The sequence below is a fragment of the Thunnus albacares genome, chromosome 12 (genome assembly GCF_914725855.1).
Source record: "Thunnus albacares chromosome 12, fThuAlb1.1, whole genome shotgun sequence".
NCBI lineage: Eukaryota > Metazoa > Chordata > Actinopteri > Scombriformes > Scombridae > Thunnus > Thunnus albacares.
The window spans coordinates 17,690,024-17,708,856 of NC_058117.1; the positions used below are offsets into that span (position 1 = coordinate 17,690,024).

Sequence of the window (18,833 nt, forward strand, 5' to 3'; positions counted from 1 at the left end):
AGAATTAAAGACATAAATTCAAAACACACAAGCAGCGTATTTAGCCATAATTTTTGAAATACTAACTAGAACATAATGAGCAATGAGCGAACAAAGGAGAAATGGATTATGCTGCAGGCAAAGTTTGTTTCTGTAAGTCTCTGTAGATGTTTTAATGTTTTTTCCATCATAAAAATGTGTCACCATTGGAATCCATTGTATAAATTCAAGCCAACCACCACTGCTGCTTTTTTTGTGAAAACAGTGCTTGGAAACTACTAGCATAGTTGTGTTTTCCAATTTAAAAACAGTTTTGAACCCACAACTAGTCAAAAGCTTGTGACTAATGAGTGACATAAAAGTTAGCCTGTTACTTTGTACCCAAAAGTGCTTTGTTTCTTGTGGCTAACGATCCATTTATTGTGACATTGAAAGCAAAATTATATGTTGCAAACTTGACAGTTGCTTAATGAGAGAAACTCAACGTATCCCACTGATGAAGCTGTTAAGGTAACAGCTGTTAAACTAAATTTTTTTTTCAAAGACCTGAACACTCTGAGAACATGAATTCTGTAAAATCTGTCAACAACACAGCTGTTCAGCACTCAGTCCGGCACTAACTGGTCTGTAAACATGATGCCTTTTATGTAAGAGGCATAGAGGGAGAGAAAGAGAGAGAGAGAGAGAGAGAGGTGGGGGGTGGGGTGGGGGGGATAGAAAGACAGAGAAATAAGAGATACAGAGAAAAAGAAAGATGTGGGTGTCAGGTTGAAATGAGATGTCAACATGCCAACAGCAATCTTCCCTGAACGCAGAATACTGTACACTTAGACATAAACAGCACATCAGCGGTAACAATGATGTTAACTCCTGCGCAATTAATTCATAAAGCCAATCTTATAGGAACAAAGTCTCATTATGTATTTTTTTTGGTCTGTCTCTCCATCTTCCTTTTTCCCCTCCTTTTGTTTTCCCTCTTCTTTCCTCTCTCTTTCTCTCTACCATCTATCCATTCTTTCTATGCTTTTGCATAACATCTCCAGCGCTGCATTCACATTTAATTCACAGAGGTCCTGGGGGCGAACCAAAGCAGGTTTTAGACACAACTGCCAATCCACTTATCCACCCACCTATTGCTGACTGCAGAGACTGACTGTGCCATGGAAACACACATTTTCCTGCATTTATGTGTTGTGTTTTCCTGTGGCTGTATGTAGTGTATAAATGTATGTGCTTACAGAGAAAAATCACATCACCACACCAACAATAAACAGCTGCTAAACATGTGGCAATATTGTCAGACTTGAGGTACAGCGTCTAGGGATTAGCAGCCTTTAAACTGCAGTATGTGCATGCATGGCAAATATATTGATAGGAGTTGATAGAAGCAGCGTCACATGCATGAATGCACCAACATAACTTGACAATCAGTGTCTGAAATTAATCTTTTGGTTCAGCACCAGAGCCTGGTTAACGTAAAATGAATTCTGTCAAAACTAATTGCAAAATCAGCTGCTGAGGTTTAATTTAAAACTTTTTTTTTTTTTTTACTCTCATACAATCAGTCAAGTTTGTAATTCATCATGGAGTTCAACCAAACTCAAAATTAAAAGAGAGCATTTGGAGGCATACCTCCAAACACACACACATACATGTACACAAACCTACTCTATTGAAGCTACATTTGGTATCTTAATGTTACAAAGCTACTTTGCCAACTTTCATCCTGAATCTCAGGGTGAGACGGGAAAAAGAAAAGGCCTACAATATTCTACATATATTTTTCTTATTGTCAACAAATTCCATAAAAAAATCAAAACCCACAATTAATTTAAATAACAAACAAACGCACTATTTACTTCTCTTTGAGTAACGTTTGATCAAAAAAAAAAATACAGTGTCCAGCTGTTTCATGAAGTGACTGAGCATTTAAATAAATTAAACTATATTTGTCATCCATTTTTAAAAAAGATTTACATTTTCAGTAGGAACTAATGGGCCTTCACTCAGAAGTCCGAAAGTGTTGAGAGATGTACTAACACATTGTCGATTTTAGTCTTCTTATAGGGATTTGTTAACCATAAGAAAAATATAGAATAATGCCGGCATTATCCTTAAAGTTGGTGGAAGCTTAGAAGTGTTGATGACCAATTGTGAAATTATAATTTTGGTATGAGTATAGCATAAGTACCTGGGAGGACGATGGGGCCATTATCATTTTTAACCATCTTTCATATTTGTCCCAGAAGTCTCTCTCATGATATCAAATGCATATTGCTGGATCACGTAAAACCTTTATTAGGTAATTAAGCCAGCCTCCAGCAGAGGCCCAAAACATCTCAAATACAGACCACTGAGAAACTGTCCCTCCATCTTGTTAGCTTGTTAGCAGTAGCTAACATTGCTCAAAGACTGAGTATACTGGAGAGTGTATAGTGACAATGGGGATGTTACTGGTGGAATAGACTGTAATATTCAAGGCTACTCAAGAGCCAAACACATAATGGATAGTGTTTGTACAAGATGGAAAAGACAGTCAAAGCAACTGACCTTCACAACCTAGCAGCTGTTGGCCGCTAACATACAGTAGCTTCTTTTATTGGCCATATAACCCCCAACTCCTCTTCTGTGCCACAGTTATCTTCTGTTCCACTGGCTTTTATTGCTTAATTTAGTCTCTCAGACATTGCCAGAGTCTTACTAGGACTTACTTACTACTTAGGTCTTTCTATTCCCTAGGGAACATAGGCCATCAACCATACAAATCATTGGAGATCTTGTTTAATGCTAGAAAAATCATCGTTTTATCTTTGTTTTTAAAAAAGAGCTTCTCAAACTACATCTCCAGTACATAGATACCAATTAAGCTTAGAAATGTGGACAGAAAAACCAAGTATAGCTGAAAAAAAAAACCCTGCATAAAAACTAACCATCTATGAAAAAATACAGTATTGTTGAAGTTAGTGGAACAGAAGCTAACTTGAAAAGGGGGGGCAGTAGGACTGTCTACAGGCAAGCTGTAAGACTTGGACGAGGGATTGAGTCCAGGGATGTAGCAGGGTGCTTGAATGTATCTTTAAAGATGAATTTTGAAAAAATAACTCAACAGGAATACTGATAGTACTGAAAATGCAGTAGTTTTTCTCTAGTTTTCATTCCAATACAAAAGTTGGTGTGGTTAAATGCAGCCATGTAGAGTGACACTTTTAATGCTACCTATATGTAGCTGGGTAATGAAGACAGGATCTCAGGATAGCATCTTTCCCCTCTAAAGCTAATGGTAGCTGAACATTCAAAACACCTAGCATTTATAACATCGTCAATAATAACACCAGAATTACACTGTAATCCTCATTTAACAGTGGTCTAATAGATCTTTTTTGCAGGATTTACACATGTCATAGCACGAAAAGCACAGAAAAGCACAGGTGTAATTAATAATGTTAATGACGGCTCAGTGGAATGGCTCACTGGGACTCTTAATGGAACTGAGCCATCGTTAATCTTATTAGTTAGACCTGTGCGTTTCCAAGAATGACTGCTATGAAAAATGTCTATTATGTGTCCAGACAGAGGCAAAACAAGGAGGAACGCTATGACGGAAGTTTAGATGTTGCTAGCAAGCACTTGCTTTGCTCTTATTTCATTGGCTCACAGTCATGTCCGAGTGCACAGAGATGTTGAAGAAGTTATATAGTTACAATGAAGTAATAGTTGCAGAACAGGAGGCAACTACTGATATTGATTTGTCTTCCAAAAGCAGATTTCACCAGTGTCCTCGGCAAGTAGTAATTTAGGAATCTGCTGACAGCGTTTAAAACAATCGTTTTCATTAAGGGACGACCAGCTGACGTCACTCACCCACTGAGCACAACTATGAAGTCCATGACGTTCCAGCCGTTCCTCAGGTAGGAGCCTTTATGGAAAACAAAACCGAGAGCCACCAGCTTGATCCCCGCCTCGAAGCAGAAGATTCCAATAAAGTATGGCTCCGTCTTCTCCTGTGGAAATAATGTACAAGGACAAGTCAGCAGAGTCTATAAACTAACACTGTCTACAGTATTATAGTCATGAACAACTATAAACTGTATAGTTTAGTCTTACACCTCTAGATGTGCACGCAGCAGAGGCTTAGAAAACACATTACCACAATGTCATGATAGATTATATATGGACATTTTCACGATTTAGACAAAAACATAATTGGAAACCAGTAAAATTACACTATTTAGAGGTAATTTTGTATGTGGGATTTGTTCTCATGTTTCCGAAATTTAATAACATATAACATCTAATAACAGTGTGAGCTGTCCTACCTTAAAACTTCATCTTTCCTCACTCATTTCTGTGCAAAACTATCCACCACCTCATTAAAATCAGTTGCTCTGACCAGATCGAAGGATACAAATAGCTAATTCTGCACTCTTAAGTGAAAGGTAAGTTTCCATTTGGGGTTACTGAACATTTCCCGCACAAAAACAACTTCTTCTTCAGCTTCTTCTCAGTCATTCTCGTTTGTTTTCTACCCCTCTGCATGCATGCGCATCTCACAATGACATTGCTCGGAAAACTTTCTATGTGTTGAGGATGTGAAAACAGATTTTGTCCTCACCAGTCTCTTTGCCATGGGGGTCTTATCCTCTCCAGGGAGGTGCTGCTCCAAGGCCAGTACAACACAGTTGGCGGTGATGGTGGCCAGGATCATGTACTCAAATGGTGTAAAGGCCGCAAAGTTAAGGAAAGTACTTTTATCGCAACACAGGCACAATAAAAACAAACACGTAATAACTAGCAAACATGGAAAAAACATCCGAAGGTAGAGAGAAACGCTTGTGGTCATGATGACAGTGTGAATAAAGATTAACAGTAATTCATATTTAAACATGAGTATTTACTGCACATTATTGAATAAATCATCATATTTTGATTAGAGAAACTCACACACTGTCTCAGGACTATAGCTTAAAATGTTCATTACATTAAAGGCATAGTAAAGTATTATTTATTCACATATACAGTACTTCTATAAAAATCCATTCAGCACGTGTGTGTGTGGTTTTATAGAAAGGGAGAAAAGAAACCTGGATGGATGAATGATTAAATGACAGATGAATTATGGCATGGTTCATATTCTCTGGTATTGGAAGCAATCTGTCAGAGAGATTGCAGTATCCATGGCAACCTGCTTTTAAAAGTGCTTTTCATGAAGAGAAAAAGAGCAGGTTAGGGAGGGAACGAGAGCGCTGTGAAGTCACCTTGGCCTGACTGGTCTAACTACACAAACTACAGCAAACACTTCACATAACTCCTTTCACTGCCTACAGCTGCAGCCACAGTAGACTTACAGTATATATGAATATCACATCAGTTTCAGTATTGAAATGAATGAAACGAAAATAACAGATGCAACAGTTACAATTTTTTTTTCTGAATGTATCAGATAATGCTGAAACAGTTAGTCAATGAATCTATCTGTCAATCAACTAATCGATGAATCGTTTAGGTCATTTTTAAAGAATAAAATGCAAAACATTCTCTGTTTCCTGCTTCTCCAATGTGAGGATTTTCTGCTTTATATTATCATTATATTATATTATATTTATATTATCTGCTTTATATTATATTAACATTTTATAGACTACACAATTACTAGACTAATTGTAAAAAATAACCGACAAATTAATTGATAATGGAAATAATCTAATAATAAGATGCACAGCTCTTGAGAACTTGTAAAAGCTAAGCATGAGCCTGTAGAAATAATGCAAATTGGAAAGTTTGAAACATTCTTGCAGGTGTGCTGGATTTGATGTTACATAATAAAAGGATGAATGTGCAAATCAACAAGTAAAGAAATGTAATGAAAGCTGCAAGAAAATGTTTGATGTTTGAAAACGAGCTGAAATGATTTATGAATAAATCCATCAACCTACTGACAAATGATCGCCAAGTATTTTGATAAAAGATTCATTGTTAATGGTCATTTTTCAAGCAAAAATGTCAAACATTACCTAATTCAAGCTTCTCAGTTGTACAGTTAAGCTGCTTTTCTTTGTCTCATGTTAATAAACTTGTTGTCTTTGAGTAGTAGGACAAAAAAAGCCAGTTTGATGGCGTCACCTTGGGTATTTGAGAAATTGTGACGGAAGGTTTTCACCATTTTCTGACCTTTTATAGACCAAATGATTGATCAATTATTAAAAAAAAGGGCTGATTAATCAACAATGAAAATAACTGATAATATTTACCTTTCATTTTTTATTTATTTTGCACTTGAAAATGTTTCTTCCAAAGCGATCACCAATCAATGATCTGAGTCTCTCAAATCTTTCTAAATATTTCAGAGGAGTATTTTTGCACAAATGTTGAATTTGAACTCTCGCAACATTTCATTCAAAAAACTTGTCGCAGGACTGATTTGTGCAGCTGTTGAGGTGTAAGCAACTTTACTATTCTAATTTTTTTGCATCTGAATCTTTTCTGTCGTGAAACAACTTTTTTGGGTACAGAAAGCTGATTCTACTGAGCTGTGGACGTTGTGCTCCTGCAGTACAAGGACTCTCTACTACTCAGCCCTCAACTTTGACGTTCACATTATTTCTAGACGCTCTTGCACTGCTTCTACAGTTTATTCCATGCAGCAGAAACATCTGTATGTGTATATCTGTGTATTTATATATGACTCTCAGGTTGTGTGTACATACGTGAACCAGCTTGCACTGCGTGTGACTATACGTGCCCTAACACTTGTATGTGCTTGTGACTTTCAGTCCCTTGAAGTTCCCATGAGGCAGCTGCTCCTTGTTATTAATTTTCCTGTCTTGAGTGAAATGGGGTCACTGACTCACAGAGGAGTGCTGAGATGGGGGCCTCTGGGACCCACACTGACTCACATTGACAAGTCCACATTGTTGCCACTGAAAGCAGCTGAAAATAGCTTAAGTGGAAAACACTTAAATCTCCCCCAGTCTGTCACTATCTGTTACCTGTTAATATGCATATCAATGATTATTCATGTTTTTAGGAGAAATCACCCACACTTAACAGTTTTGCACATCATGCTGTTGTGTTCTAGTTATTTAAATATATTTTTCTGACTTTCCAGACAGCCATTGGTTCTTATTTATTTCGGTACAATATGAAAATCAATTTACTGACTTTGACACGTGGAATAAGGTGTAAGGAATAATTTAATTTAATGTCAAAATGAGTGACTTCCAAATCAATGTAGGGCTGCAAATATTGCTTAGTTTCATTATCAATTACGCTGTACAAAATATCAGAAAAGTGAAAAATGTCTTAATCACAAATATTCTAAAGCACAAGGTGATCTCTTCAAATAGCTTGTTTTATGCAACCAACCCAAAGATATTCAGTTTACAATCACAAAAGTCAAAGAAAAACATCACAAGTGACAAGCTGGAACTAGCTGGTGTTTGACATTTTTGCTTGAAAAAATGACTAAAACAATTCATCCATTTGATCGAGTGATCAACCAATCGATAGAACGTTTCAGCTCTAAATCAATGTTATCTATATGGGAAGTAATCTGCTCAATAAAAACATATTTGAATCCATCACAGTCAACATTTACTTTGTCAGTTACATCATATTGTAGCTGTGACAATAATTAATGGACTGTGATGGATTACACAACTAAAGTTTTAGGATTCTACTGCTGGACTTTGTACACAAATGAATGGAAACCAGTGGCTGTCTGGAAGGAAATGGGCAAAAAAAAAATCTGAAACTGCATATAAATGGCCAGTAGTGATGTGAAGTGTACACTAGGGCTGCACGTAATGACTATTTTCATTATTGATTAATCTGTCCATTATGTCAGAGATCTTGTTTTGTGCAACCAACAGTCCAAAATCAAGAAATACTCAGTTTACAATCATATAAAACAGCTCTAGTAGACACAGAAACACTTGCAGAAACATTGGTATGATCCTTTAAAGAAGTGTAACTTATTTATGGTGCAGAAACTTATGAGAACTGTTGCAACAAATAAATACCATTGCTATGAATGTATACGAATCTGTTTTAAACTCCCAGCCTCCGAACTTGGACGCTATATGCAGAAATGTGGGTCTCGCCCAGTCAATACTCTGACACGTGCTGCTTGTACAGCCCACGATCCACCACAGTACCACTGGCCAGCTCTCTCCCACATACCTCTGCCTCTGTGATACCAACAGTCACATTATCGTGCTGCCAGTGGCCAGCTAGTCTTGACCACTAGCCCCACTCCCACACACCCACAGAGCCTGTGGTTAGGTAACAGTGGGAGACTGGCACGCTGCACAGGAGGGGGTGTAAGACAGGAGGAGCAGTGGGTAGATATGGCAACTGAGTATGTTGTTGAGCTGATAATGCTATCAAAACCTCTAAATACGCATGCTATTTATCAGAAAATCATTTCAAATGTGAGAAAGCTATATACAAATACATTCAAATAAACAAATAGCGCTAATAGATTCTTCTATTTGGCCTGTAATTAGTGAATATGATTGTGCATACATAAAGCCTGTGGTCATATTACATGCTGTGGCTGCTAGAGAGAAAAAAAACACACTTCCCTGATAAATCTTGGTTAGATCTAGAGAAGTTCAGGAGAAAGAAACAGTTGGCTGACTGTACAGCATGAAGCAGAGAAACACCGCCTGCCTGCACGGTTGGATTTGAACTGACACCTACTCATGGCCAGGTTCATATTCCAATGAGCACTAAGGCAGCAGCTATGTGCCTACATGCCACCCCCACAGTGAGCAGAGCTGCTTCTAATGATCACCACATGCCAACTTTCTGTCTTCTACCAGCACATGGAGCACATGGAGCCCCAAACTACAGCAAAAAACAAACAAACAAACAAACAAACATCAGAGCGAGAATAAGAGGAGGAGGTTAACTTAAGTTATTCCAGCTGCTGATTTAACTAACAGCTGGAAATTATGGGTAAAGTTATGCAAATAAGCAAAGATACTGAACAAAGAGGATGCAATGCTTGAGAAGTCATGCAAAACACATTCACAGCTGGTGGAATTGCCCTTTAAATTGCACTTTTGGCGCTTTAGAAATTATGTACCTCTCATGAGTGTTTACGTGCTGCCTGTCGCTGTCCGTGGTGCTGAACTGACAACAGCATCTTCTCCACAACAAACTATCAGGAAAGCAACTTTGACATAATAATGTTTTTTTGTTGTTGTTTTTTTAGTGAAAGGATATGGCCATTCAATGATTCGCCGTGCGTATTTCCTGATGATGTTATCCTCTGCGAATATGAAGAGCGACCTGTTGACGGTGAGGCAGTTCTGCCGGTGGGGGACGGGGTTGTACAGAGCCATGGTCCGGGCCCGCTGCGCCTTGGCTTGTTTCATGGAAGCCGTGAGTCCCGCCGCCGCGTCCTGCCCGTCCCCGCCGCGCTCCAAGTCCCCATCCCCGGAGTCCACAGTGGTGGGAGCGGACTCGTCTCCAAACCGAGCCATTCTACAAACAGATGAGGAGACCGCCGGCTTAAGAGTGTTTTTCTAGACACGACTTCTTTATACAGGAAAATGTAAAGTGGAGCTAAGCGCAAAAAAAAGATCCACCTTCAATCCACTGACAGCTTCTCGAGCGCCAAAATCCCCCCCAAAAGTTGCAGATTCCTATCACTCCATATCCACAAGAAAAAAAAGGGATTATATCATTCAATTGGCTTATATTTTAGAGGAAAATATCATCATCCATTTACTTAATGACGACTCAGGTGCACAAGCTGCAAAAAAAACCCTTCAGCATCTCTATTATCCCATCTGTTTAACAGCGCGTTACAATCAGCTCTGAACAACTTTTAATGCGAGCGCGTCTCTAAACTCAAAGCAGCGAAGGAGGGCGAGAGAAGGAAAAAAAAAGAAAAAAAAAACAGATCCACCGAGTTTACCTTTGCAGTTTCCAATTAACATCCAAGCTCATTTTGATCTGACAAACCGTTAGTTAGATCAAAAACTACTCTGCAGCTCATCAGATGGAGAGATCCGAGGGAAGTCTTCGCAAACTTTACGCATCTCCTCGACCCGGTAAACTTGACAAAAAGGAAGATCTCAGTTAAAAGGAAACCCCGTTTAACCCGTCTCAACGAGATACTTTAAGTAACTGCGTGAAATTATTCTATAATAAGTCAAAAAAATGTAGAGAGACTTGCTTGATCTTACAATCTTATCACCTGCTGGTAAAATTATCAGGCAGACAGGAGCGCATAAGCACCGGCAGCCCCCTCCCACAGTATCATTTCATGATGGCGATTTCAAAATTCATCTGAATGAAAACTGGAAGAGAGGAGGGACGTATATTTTGTTACCATAGCAATTAGAGTTTGCTGAGGATGAACAAAACCTTTTTTTAAAAAAACAAAAAAACAAAAAAGGCTAAATACAGTAGGCTGTGTGGGTATGTGGTTCAAAACCAATTATGTAAAGATGTTTGTGGGTGCTGTGGCAAGAGAAAAGGGTGTGAAAATACATTTAACAGGAATACTAGAAGCAGAGACAAAGCACAGAAAAAGGCAACAAGTGTATGAATAGGACACGCAAGTAAAACAGGATTATTTCATATTTCCCACCTTTAACACCTCTAATTTATAGGATATGAGCTTATTTCCCTCATGTGTAAATTGAGAGTGAGATTTAAACACTTTCAGCAATTGACAGTAGAGAGCATTGTCATATTTTCATTAATGGAGACAGACTTGTACTATTAAAACATTTAAAAACTAGGCCATTGTGCTAATATTGGAGCAAAAGTCGGGAGTAAAAATAGAGCATGAAATAGCCTAGATCTTAGGGCTGCTCCCTTTTTGAGGGAGACGAGAAGAAAGCCGGGTCTTTTTCACACTCCCTGCCACAAGTGAGACCTCGTTAGGCGAGTGGGCTCTCTCGCTCCATCTGCCGCTCTCCTCCCTTCCCCACTGTTTCCTGAAGATGACCACTTCAGCCCCCACAGATATGATATTATTCAAGTCGTGGCTTCTTTTCATGCCTGCTTGTTTGTCACGTTAAATGAATGCAATTAAAAAATCAACCCCGTAGCCAACAGTCCACTTGATATCCTAACACGACATATTCCCCCTAACAGGTATCACAGGATGCAGACGGGCAGCGAGCAAGGGCTCAGACTGAGGGGAGGGGGGGGATTTGTGAAAGCAGCCAAGAGAGAGTGACAAATTTATGCTTGGCAAACAAATCGAAATCTGGGGGAGAAGAGGGGAAAAAAAATTGATTTAACAGGATCTATGAATAAGACCCTAACTGAGCTCTGAAAACTCAGCCATGACTCTGTTACCTCCTCTTCCTAATCTGCATAAAGCAGGCGGGTGTGTCACTTCATGCAAAGCAGAAAGAGCAACAAAAGGCTACACTGACCTATGGAGAGGGGAATGTAAAAATAGCAGATGATTGGATGATTAGCATGTAATATGTACAGGAAGTATCTGTACAGTAGTACATTGTACATGTCTCTCATTAACTGCGCATTCATCATTCACTGTCTACTAAAAAAAGTCTTATATAAGAACTCATTACTAAAAACATCATCTATGTTGCCCAACAAAAATATTTGTCCATCTCTGCAAACATTACATATCTCTCTCTCTCTCTCTCTATGTGTGTGTGTGTGTGTGTCTCTAGCTCTTTCTTTGCTGTTGTTTCCATAGCGACATAGCTCTCTTGAATTCCTGCTCCGTTCTTTTTCCATTTCTGCCAACAAAAGCCATGTTGCACAATAGAGCAACCTCTTCCTACAGAAATCTGTTTCTCCCAACACATACAAACACATATACATACACACACACACACACATACACACACACACACACACACCTCCCCATCAGGGTCATTGGACATCTTTAAGGTGCAAACTGACAGACTACAGCACAGCATCGTCACCATCATTGATAGTCCATCACTCTGAATAGATAACCAGATGTAGTCTGTTTTAAGAGTGTTTGGCTTTTGTTCTGTTCTTGCTCGCAGCCTACTCAGAGGCTTCTGAAAATAGCTTTGTAAACCGATAGCGGAAGAAGAAGAAGAAGAAGAAGAAGAAGAAGAAGAAGAAGAAGAAGAAGAAGAAGAAGAAACGCTTGTCTCATTTTGCTCGGGCCTTAGCAAAGTTTGGATGAGATGAACTGAGCAGAGAGGGTCAAACTCCTGTAGCTTAGTACAGGACAAGAAAAGCAGATATGGAAGAGAGCTTGAGATGCATTTTTATGTCCATCGTCTTTAGAAATACAGCATATAGAGGCAGACAGATGAAGAGAGGCTGCAGGTGACATGCGCTGAGTTAAAATGTTAATGTGCGTACTTTGTGCCAGAACTCTGAAGAGCATTTATATAATTGCAGACAGGCTTTCGCCCAACATTGACTGGAGTGGTTTTAGCATTTTATTTTTCTCTCTGTTCCCTAGCAACAGACATCCTCTGGAACTGAGTTATGTCAGTTTGATTCGACCGCTAACTGCTGCTTATATCATCGCAGATCGGTGTGACACCGTGCCAATTTACCTTGAGACGTGTAAACATTGTGGTCGAGGTTGCACAGAAATGCTCAAAAGCTTAAAATATTGGGTATCCATTGATAAAAGCTCAAAGAAAAGTTCTGTGTGTGAGAGAATAAAGGTATTTTTTTTAAATTCATACTTATATACATTCATTCATACATGCATCTATTCTCAGTCGTTACCCTACGGTTTAACAAAACATCATTAATGTCCCAGTTTTGTTCATAATAATCATTTAACATTTTGCAGGCAGGATCAACAATGGCCAAACTCAAATGCTCACATGCTGCTTCCAGTCTGCTCCTCTACTTTGATTCCCTAGCATCCCCTAATGGACAAATAACCACAATACATGTAGTGCTCAGAAATCATTCAGCTCTTGTTAGGTGCCATATCTGCTCATGCTGCCAACACCTACAGGTTGAAAATAAAAGTATATGTACAAGACTTTAATCAGGGAGGGGGAAAAAAAGTGACATAGCTCTGCTTTTGTGTGTCTGCACATGTGAGCGAAAGCTAGAGGGCAAAAGAGAGAATGACAGCACACCAGTAAAGTGGATGTGGAGTGGGTGTTGGAGGTACACTGGAGTAAAGAGAAAGCAGAGGATGGAGGAAGGAGGAGTGGGGGGAAGGGGAGGGAGGGGTGCTTATTGGTGGGTTGGGGGTTATGCTGATGGAGTACCACTACACGTTGGAGTGGTGGGAAGCAGATAATCAGAGCGATGCGGCTGCAGAGTTCAAAAGTTCACAAGCAAGCACCCTCAGCTCCGCCATTAATGACACTACCCAGAATCTGATTACAGTAAACTATCTCCAACAATGTAACATGGGCATGAAAAAAACAAAACACCAAATCAACTTGGGAGCTTTCTGATGAAAGCAGTGGGAACTGATTTGGTGATTCATTGGTGGAACTATAACATTGCTCGCAACAAAGGCATCTGCATATGTATTGTGACTATGGAGCACCCTCTGAAATAAGCACTTTGAAGGGAAGCGACAATATAAGTGTTATACTTTATACTGTAATGGTTACTCACTTGAATCATTGAATTCCTGTTCTGTTGATATTTCGCTTAAATGTTTCTGTTAAGGCTGCATTAAGATATTTTTGACCACTTGGAGAAAGAAAGACTCCAAGACAGACTAATCAGCTGTTTATCAATTTGTGATTGCAAAAAACAACAACAACAGAGCAACATGATCCTATTGAAGTCATGTTTTCACCACCTTGCCTTTTAGCTGTATCTATAGCTCCATATCTGGGGTTTTATATCCTGCTAGATGGTCAACTTTGTTCCCCAGTCACCAGTTTACTTTGGCTCTGTGTCATTTCATGTTAATATAAAAAAATCCAAAATTCATTTCAAGGGTAAATTAATTTCAAGGGTAAACTTGCATATTTTTGGCCACTTGTGGGGCAGAAAAACAAGCTGAAAACACAACATTGACATATTATCACAGCATAAAGTTGATATGATGAACATGTTAGCAAACAGCTGCTTATTTAGCCCACACATCCAGCAGACACAGAGCCACATTAGCATTCATTTGATGTTGTGTCTTTGTCCAACATTCACTCTCCTTTGAGCTCTGTTTTGGTCTCCACCAACTCCAGAGGGAAATATCTGTCTTTTTAGCTGCTAAATGCTCCAGTATGTTCACCAGCTAGTCGCTAACTTTGTCTGTCTGGGGTTTGGTGCTGAGTAGGTAGTGTACACTAAGTTTATCTGCCCTTTTCTTGCTGAAAACAGCTACCTGCTGCATCTGAAAACGAGGAAAACAGAAAAGTTATGGGCTATAGGAAAGCGAAACAAGGTCCAAAGACTTCCAAAGACGTGATAATTCTATGTGGGTTTGTCACTTGGAGTGCCACCTGTCACTTTACACAGTCATCTCATCCTATAGTTCCAAAAAATATTGATTAGTGCAGCAGTGTCCTATACTATTCTGTATCTTCTTGCTGTATTGATGAATCTACTATATATTATAAGTACAGTATGTCGGCCTTATTCACTTTACACTTTTGGACTCATGGTAACAGGAAAAGCACAGGTGTAATTAATAACATAAACAATGGCTGCATTCCATTTCCATTTCCACAGCCCTGTTATTATGCATGCTTGCTCACTTGCATGGCTTATGGGGACACTAATGTGGAATGAAGCCATCATTAATGTTATTAATTACACCTGTGCTTTTCCTGCTGTGACTAGTCAAAATTTCTGCCATTAAAAAAGGTCTATTGATCAAAATATTCAAATCAAAGACGCCATTTTTAATCTTGACATCATTACTTAACATAAAAGCTCTGTGGTGTAACAGTATGAGCTTTTGATGACGGACCCAAAGAGCTTCAACAGGTTGAGAAGTTATACTGCACATACAGTATATGCATTCTTTCACACTGGCACCTTCATCCTCCTCCATGGAGATTTATCTTCTTAACACATATAATTTAAAAGGAACCTCTCGCTTCTGAATCTCTTTTATACTTACTCCCACTCCTTCCTACGGGCTTGCGGCGTGCTCTGGATTTTGTGTGCCTGGTGAGCCATGATGATGTCCTTCTGCTCCACAAGTCCCCCGCGCCGCCGCAGCATGCAGTGGGGGCTCAGGGACCCTGAACCCTGGTCAGACGAGGCGTCGTCCTGACCACACGGCACATCAAAGCTTGCTGCTCGAGGAGGCAGCTCCAGGTACTCAGGGGCAGCATGGGGGACCTGCAGGGAGCAGGAGCGAGCTCCTTGCGCCAGGCCGGGACGGGCAGTGGGGATGGGCTTCCTCCAGGCCTCAGGCTCGGGGAGAGACAGGGAGGACTGGACATGCATCCCTCCACTTGGACCACGGCTGGATGGAGAGTGGAGGTTGGGTGTGAGGGAGCGGGAGAGGGACTGGTCTGAACTGGTCAACATCTCTACAGAGGTTGGGAGTTGGCCGTTTCACCATAATGCTACAAATGGAGAGCAAACAGATAAAGAGGCAGAAAAATGATGAGTGAAAAGAGGTTAAACACTAATTCAGAAGACAGAACACATTTTGAAATCCAGCCTGCCCACATCTGTTTGTTTATGTTGCCTGTTTGGCCTGAAAGTGATCTGTTGTTCTGTTGATATTTAAAGGCTGAGACATTTAAAAGCCGAAGTACCAGGCACAATAGTTCTAATCAAAATTCATTAAAGAAATAGTTCAACATTTTGGGAAATACACCTACTTGCTGAGAGTTAGAAGAGAAAACCACTCTCACGTCTGTGTGTTAAATATGAAGCTACAGCCAGCAGCTGCTTAGCTCAGTATAATGACTGGAAACAAAGGGAAACAGCTAGTCTGGCTCTGTCCAAAGGTGACAAAATCTGTCTACCAGCATCTCTAGAGCTCACAAATTAACACGTTACATCTTGTTTGTTAATTTATGCCACACTATATCTTGGACGCAACCTGGTCCCAATGTTGTGTCTAGATAGTCTGTTTCCCCTTACCTTAACCTCAACCCAACCTGTTATCTCTGCTACATTTCACCACAACCCAACCTAAGACTGGCCAAGAAATAATCTGGTACTTAATCCTCTAATTTTTACACTTTTGACTTTTTGTACGGATTAAACAAACAAGATGTAACATGTTAATTAGTGAGCTTTAGAGGTTGGCAAATTTTGTTACCATCTGTTTCCAGTCTTTATGCTAAGCTAAGCTAAAAAGCTGCTGGTTGCATATTTATTTACAGACATGAGAGTGACAGTGGTATCAATCTAACTCTCTGCAAGAAAGCTAATAGGTGTATTTCCCAAAATATCAAGCTGTTCATTTAAAGGTTGGCTATGGGATGCAGAGGAGTGACATGTAGGAGATGTACTGATTGGCAAAAAAATGACTTTTCCTATTAAAGAATGCAGCTTAAATGTAGGATGAATGCGACCTTTTCACTGCTCTTTTTCTAAACAATCACCTCTGCCTGTAAAATCTTTGATACTAGCGGCGCATATGTTTGAATGAACAAAAGCTTTAAACTGGCAGCGGTGCAGAAATAGCACCAGTAATAGTGTTAGTGGGCGGTATAAGACTTTGTTCTGAGACCGGGTCTGGTAAAAGTAATGGCGAGACATTTAGAGAGAAATATTAAAATCTCATAAACATTAAATAAATAGATTAGACTTTAAAGCCTAGTTTTGTTTCCAGACTAACAGCATATAAAAAGATCAGTTAAACCCTTATCCTGTTGTTGCTGCTATCATCCAGTTAAGCGTGTGTGTTTGTTTGTGTGTCTGTGTGTAACTGACAGAGAAATAAGGGGGAGATGAGGTGGCAAAGCTGGAAAACAGCAAGTTTGAGACAAGCCAGTCAGAGACAGACGAAACAAGGCTGTTTCCACTGAGCCGGAGCTGAAAAGAAGATGACTGAGTGTGGGAGAGCTGAAAGCAAAAGGCACAGTGAGTCACTCATCAGCAGCACGGCCCCTCAGACATGAACTGGACACAGTCTGAGTTGAGCTCTGGCCTCAGACACAGCACAGCGGCCTGTCTGAAAGCCGGGAGAGGCTACAAGGTCAGCGCACACATTTACACGGGTGGCTTGATCGCAGCTTTATGCTGCTGATGGACGGGGCTGCCTCTGATTTTAGCACAGCCGTGCAAGTTCAGAGATATGCGATACCTTGTATTATCAGTCAGTCTTCCAGCTGGAGCTGTGGGGAAAATTAAATGTCAAGGCACTTGTATCAACAAGCACAGCCGAGGCAACAAAAACTAAGAGGGTGGATCCATGACATGTGGGTTACTCACTCAAACAAAAATTAATCATGAATGGCAGCTTGTATTAAGGTTTTTTCTTTTTTATCAGCATGAGCAGCACTGGACATCAATAATCCTACTGCAGTGTGACTACAGACAATAATTACTGCTTGCACCTTATCTGTATAATTCATTAAAGTTATAAAACACTTGTGTGGAGATGCTCTTTTGTTTTAAATTCAAATGTAAGCCTCTAGCTGTGATCTCGCTTTAATTAGTGCAACCACTGTAGAGCCTACAACACCCCCCCACCACCACCACCCCTCTCTCGTGTTTATGCACGTCAGCTGCAGGTCGGCAGTCTTTTCAAATACATTAACTCCTGTTAACAGGTATCGCTAATTAGGGAGCTCTTTCTTTCCTTCTTTCTTTCTTTCTTTCTTCTCGCGGAGTTCAGTGTTTTGACGCACAACCAAGTGAGGAAGAGGAAAAGACGCGGAGTAGATGAAGAAGATGAGAAAAAAAATGAAGCCAGGAGGGAGAAGAGAATGTGAATGCAGTGCGCGCGACCGACAGGACATATATATATTTAAAAAAAATATACATCAATTAATTAATGGGATGATTAATGAATTTCACAGCTTTACCTTGAGGTGACACGCGCTCCTTCATCGTCAGAGAGAGCCCCCCGATCAGGCGGATCCTAAATTCACCTCCTCTCAGTCCAAGTTTAGGTGGTTTTGAGGATGATTTCGCGAGGATTCCTGGAGTGGTGATTACCGCTGTGTGGCTATAAATACTGCGGGGTGGCTGTGAGCCAGAGGAGTGTAGCACAGATGAACGTAAACGGGCATGGTGACAGAAGAGAAGCATGGGAATAAAATCCCCATCATCTTCATTCGGCTGCCGGGATATGAGTCACTTTAAGTCTGAATCAACGCCTCAGTGTCTTCAAACTTCACTGAAGAGTTCATTGAATTGTTCTGTCTCAATATCTTCAGTGGCGGGATGTTATTTACCTGTCCTCAGATTTCAAATGAGTGGAAGTGGAGGAGATGAATGCAACAGGTCTGTTCATGTGTGGTGTGTGCGTGTGAGCAGCACACCGCACAGTTTGGCTCAGATAGTTACCACTAGATGGTGGACTGTAGCTGCATACCTGAGAGACAGCAGGTTATAGCCAGTGAATAAGAAGGATGAGGTTTCAGATCAAAGGAGGTCAAAAGGAGAGCAGCCGCCTCCATCCTCATATCACTCCTCATAATCCTCGCCTTTACAGGTTTCTGTGAGGGAAAAAAAGACACCTGTTTGTGCACAAGCAGGGCCGTGCCAAGACTTTTGGGGGGGCCAAAATATATTTTGACCCCCCCCCACCGACCACCCTCCCTCCCTCCCTCTGAGCCACATGCCCACAGTAAATACATACATACTGTTCTTTATTATTGTCACAAGTGACCATTGACTGTATATAAATAATATGGACGTCATGACAGCTCCCCAAAATTGAAGCCGAAACATCTAGATCGCCCCCTCTGGTGGCTGGCTGTAGTACAAGTCATAAGCCCTGCCCCCTCCATGTTAGCGGATGGGAC

At 40.3% G+C, this 18,833-nt stretch overlaps 1 protein-coding gene across 2 annotated transcripts in view; it reads right to left on the bottom strand.

Annotated features, from left to right (window-relative positions):
- LOC122993650 (voltage-dependent R-type calcium channel subunit alpha-1E-like) overlaps positions 1-18,507 on the bottom strand; it is a 58,046-nt gene extending 39,539 nt beyond the window's left edge. For both annotated transcript variants that reach the window (XM_044367992.1, XM_044367990.1), the window contains exons 1-5: positions 17,889-18,507; positions 15,014-15,467; positions 9,208-9,468; positions 4,592-4,697; positions 3,841-3,980 (exon numbers count right to left, since the gene is read on the bottom strand). In XM_044367992.1, coding sequence (XP_044223927.1) covers positions 3,841-3,980; positions 4,592-4,697; positions 9,208-9,468; positions 15,014-15,429 — 923 coding nt within the window. In that variant the 5' untranslated portion in view covers positions 15,430-15,467; positions 17,889-18,507. The remainder of the gene's footprint in view (positions 1-3,840; positions 3,981-4,591; positions 4,698-9,207; positions 9,469-15,013; positions 15,468-17,888) is intronic.
- Positions 18,508-18,833: the final 326 nt, after the last annotated feature.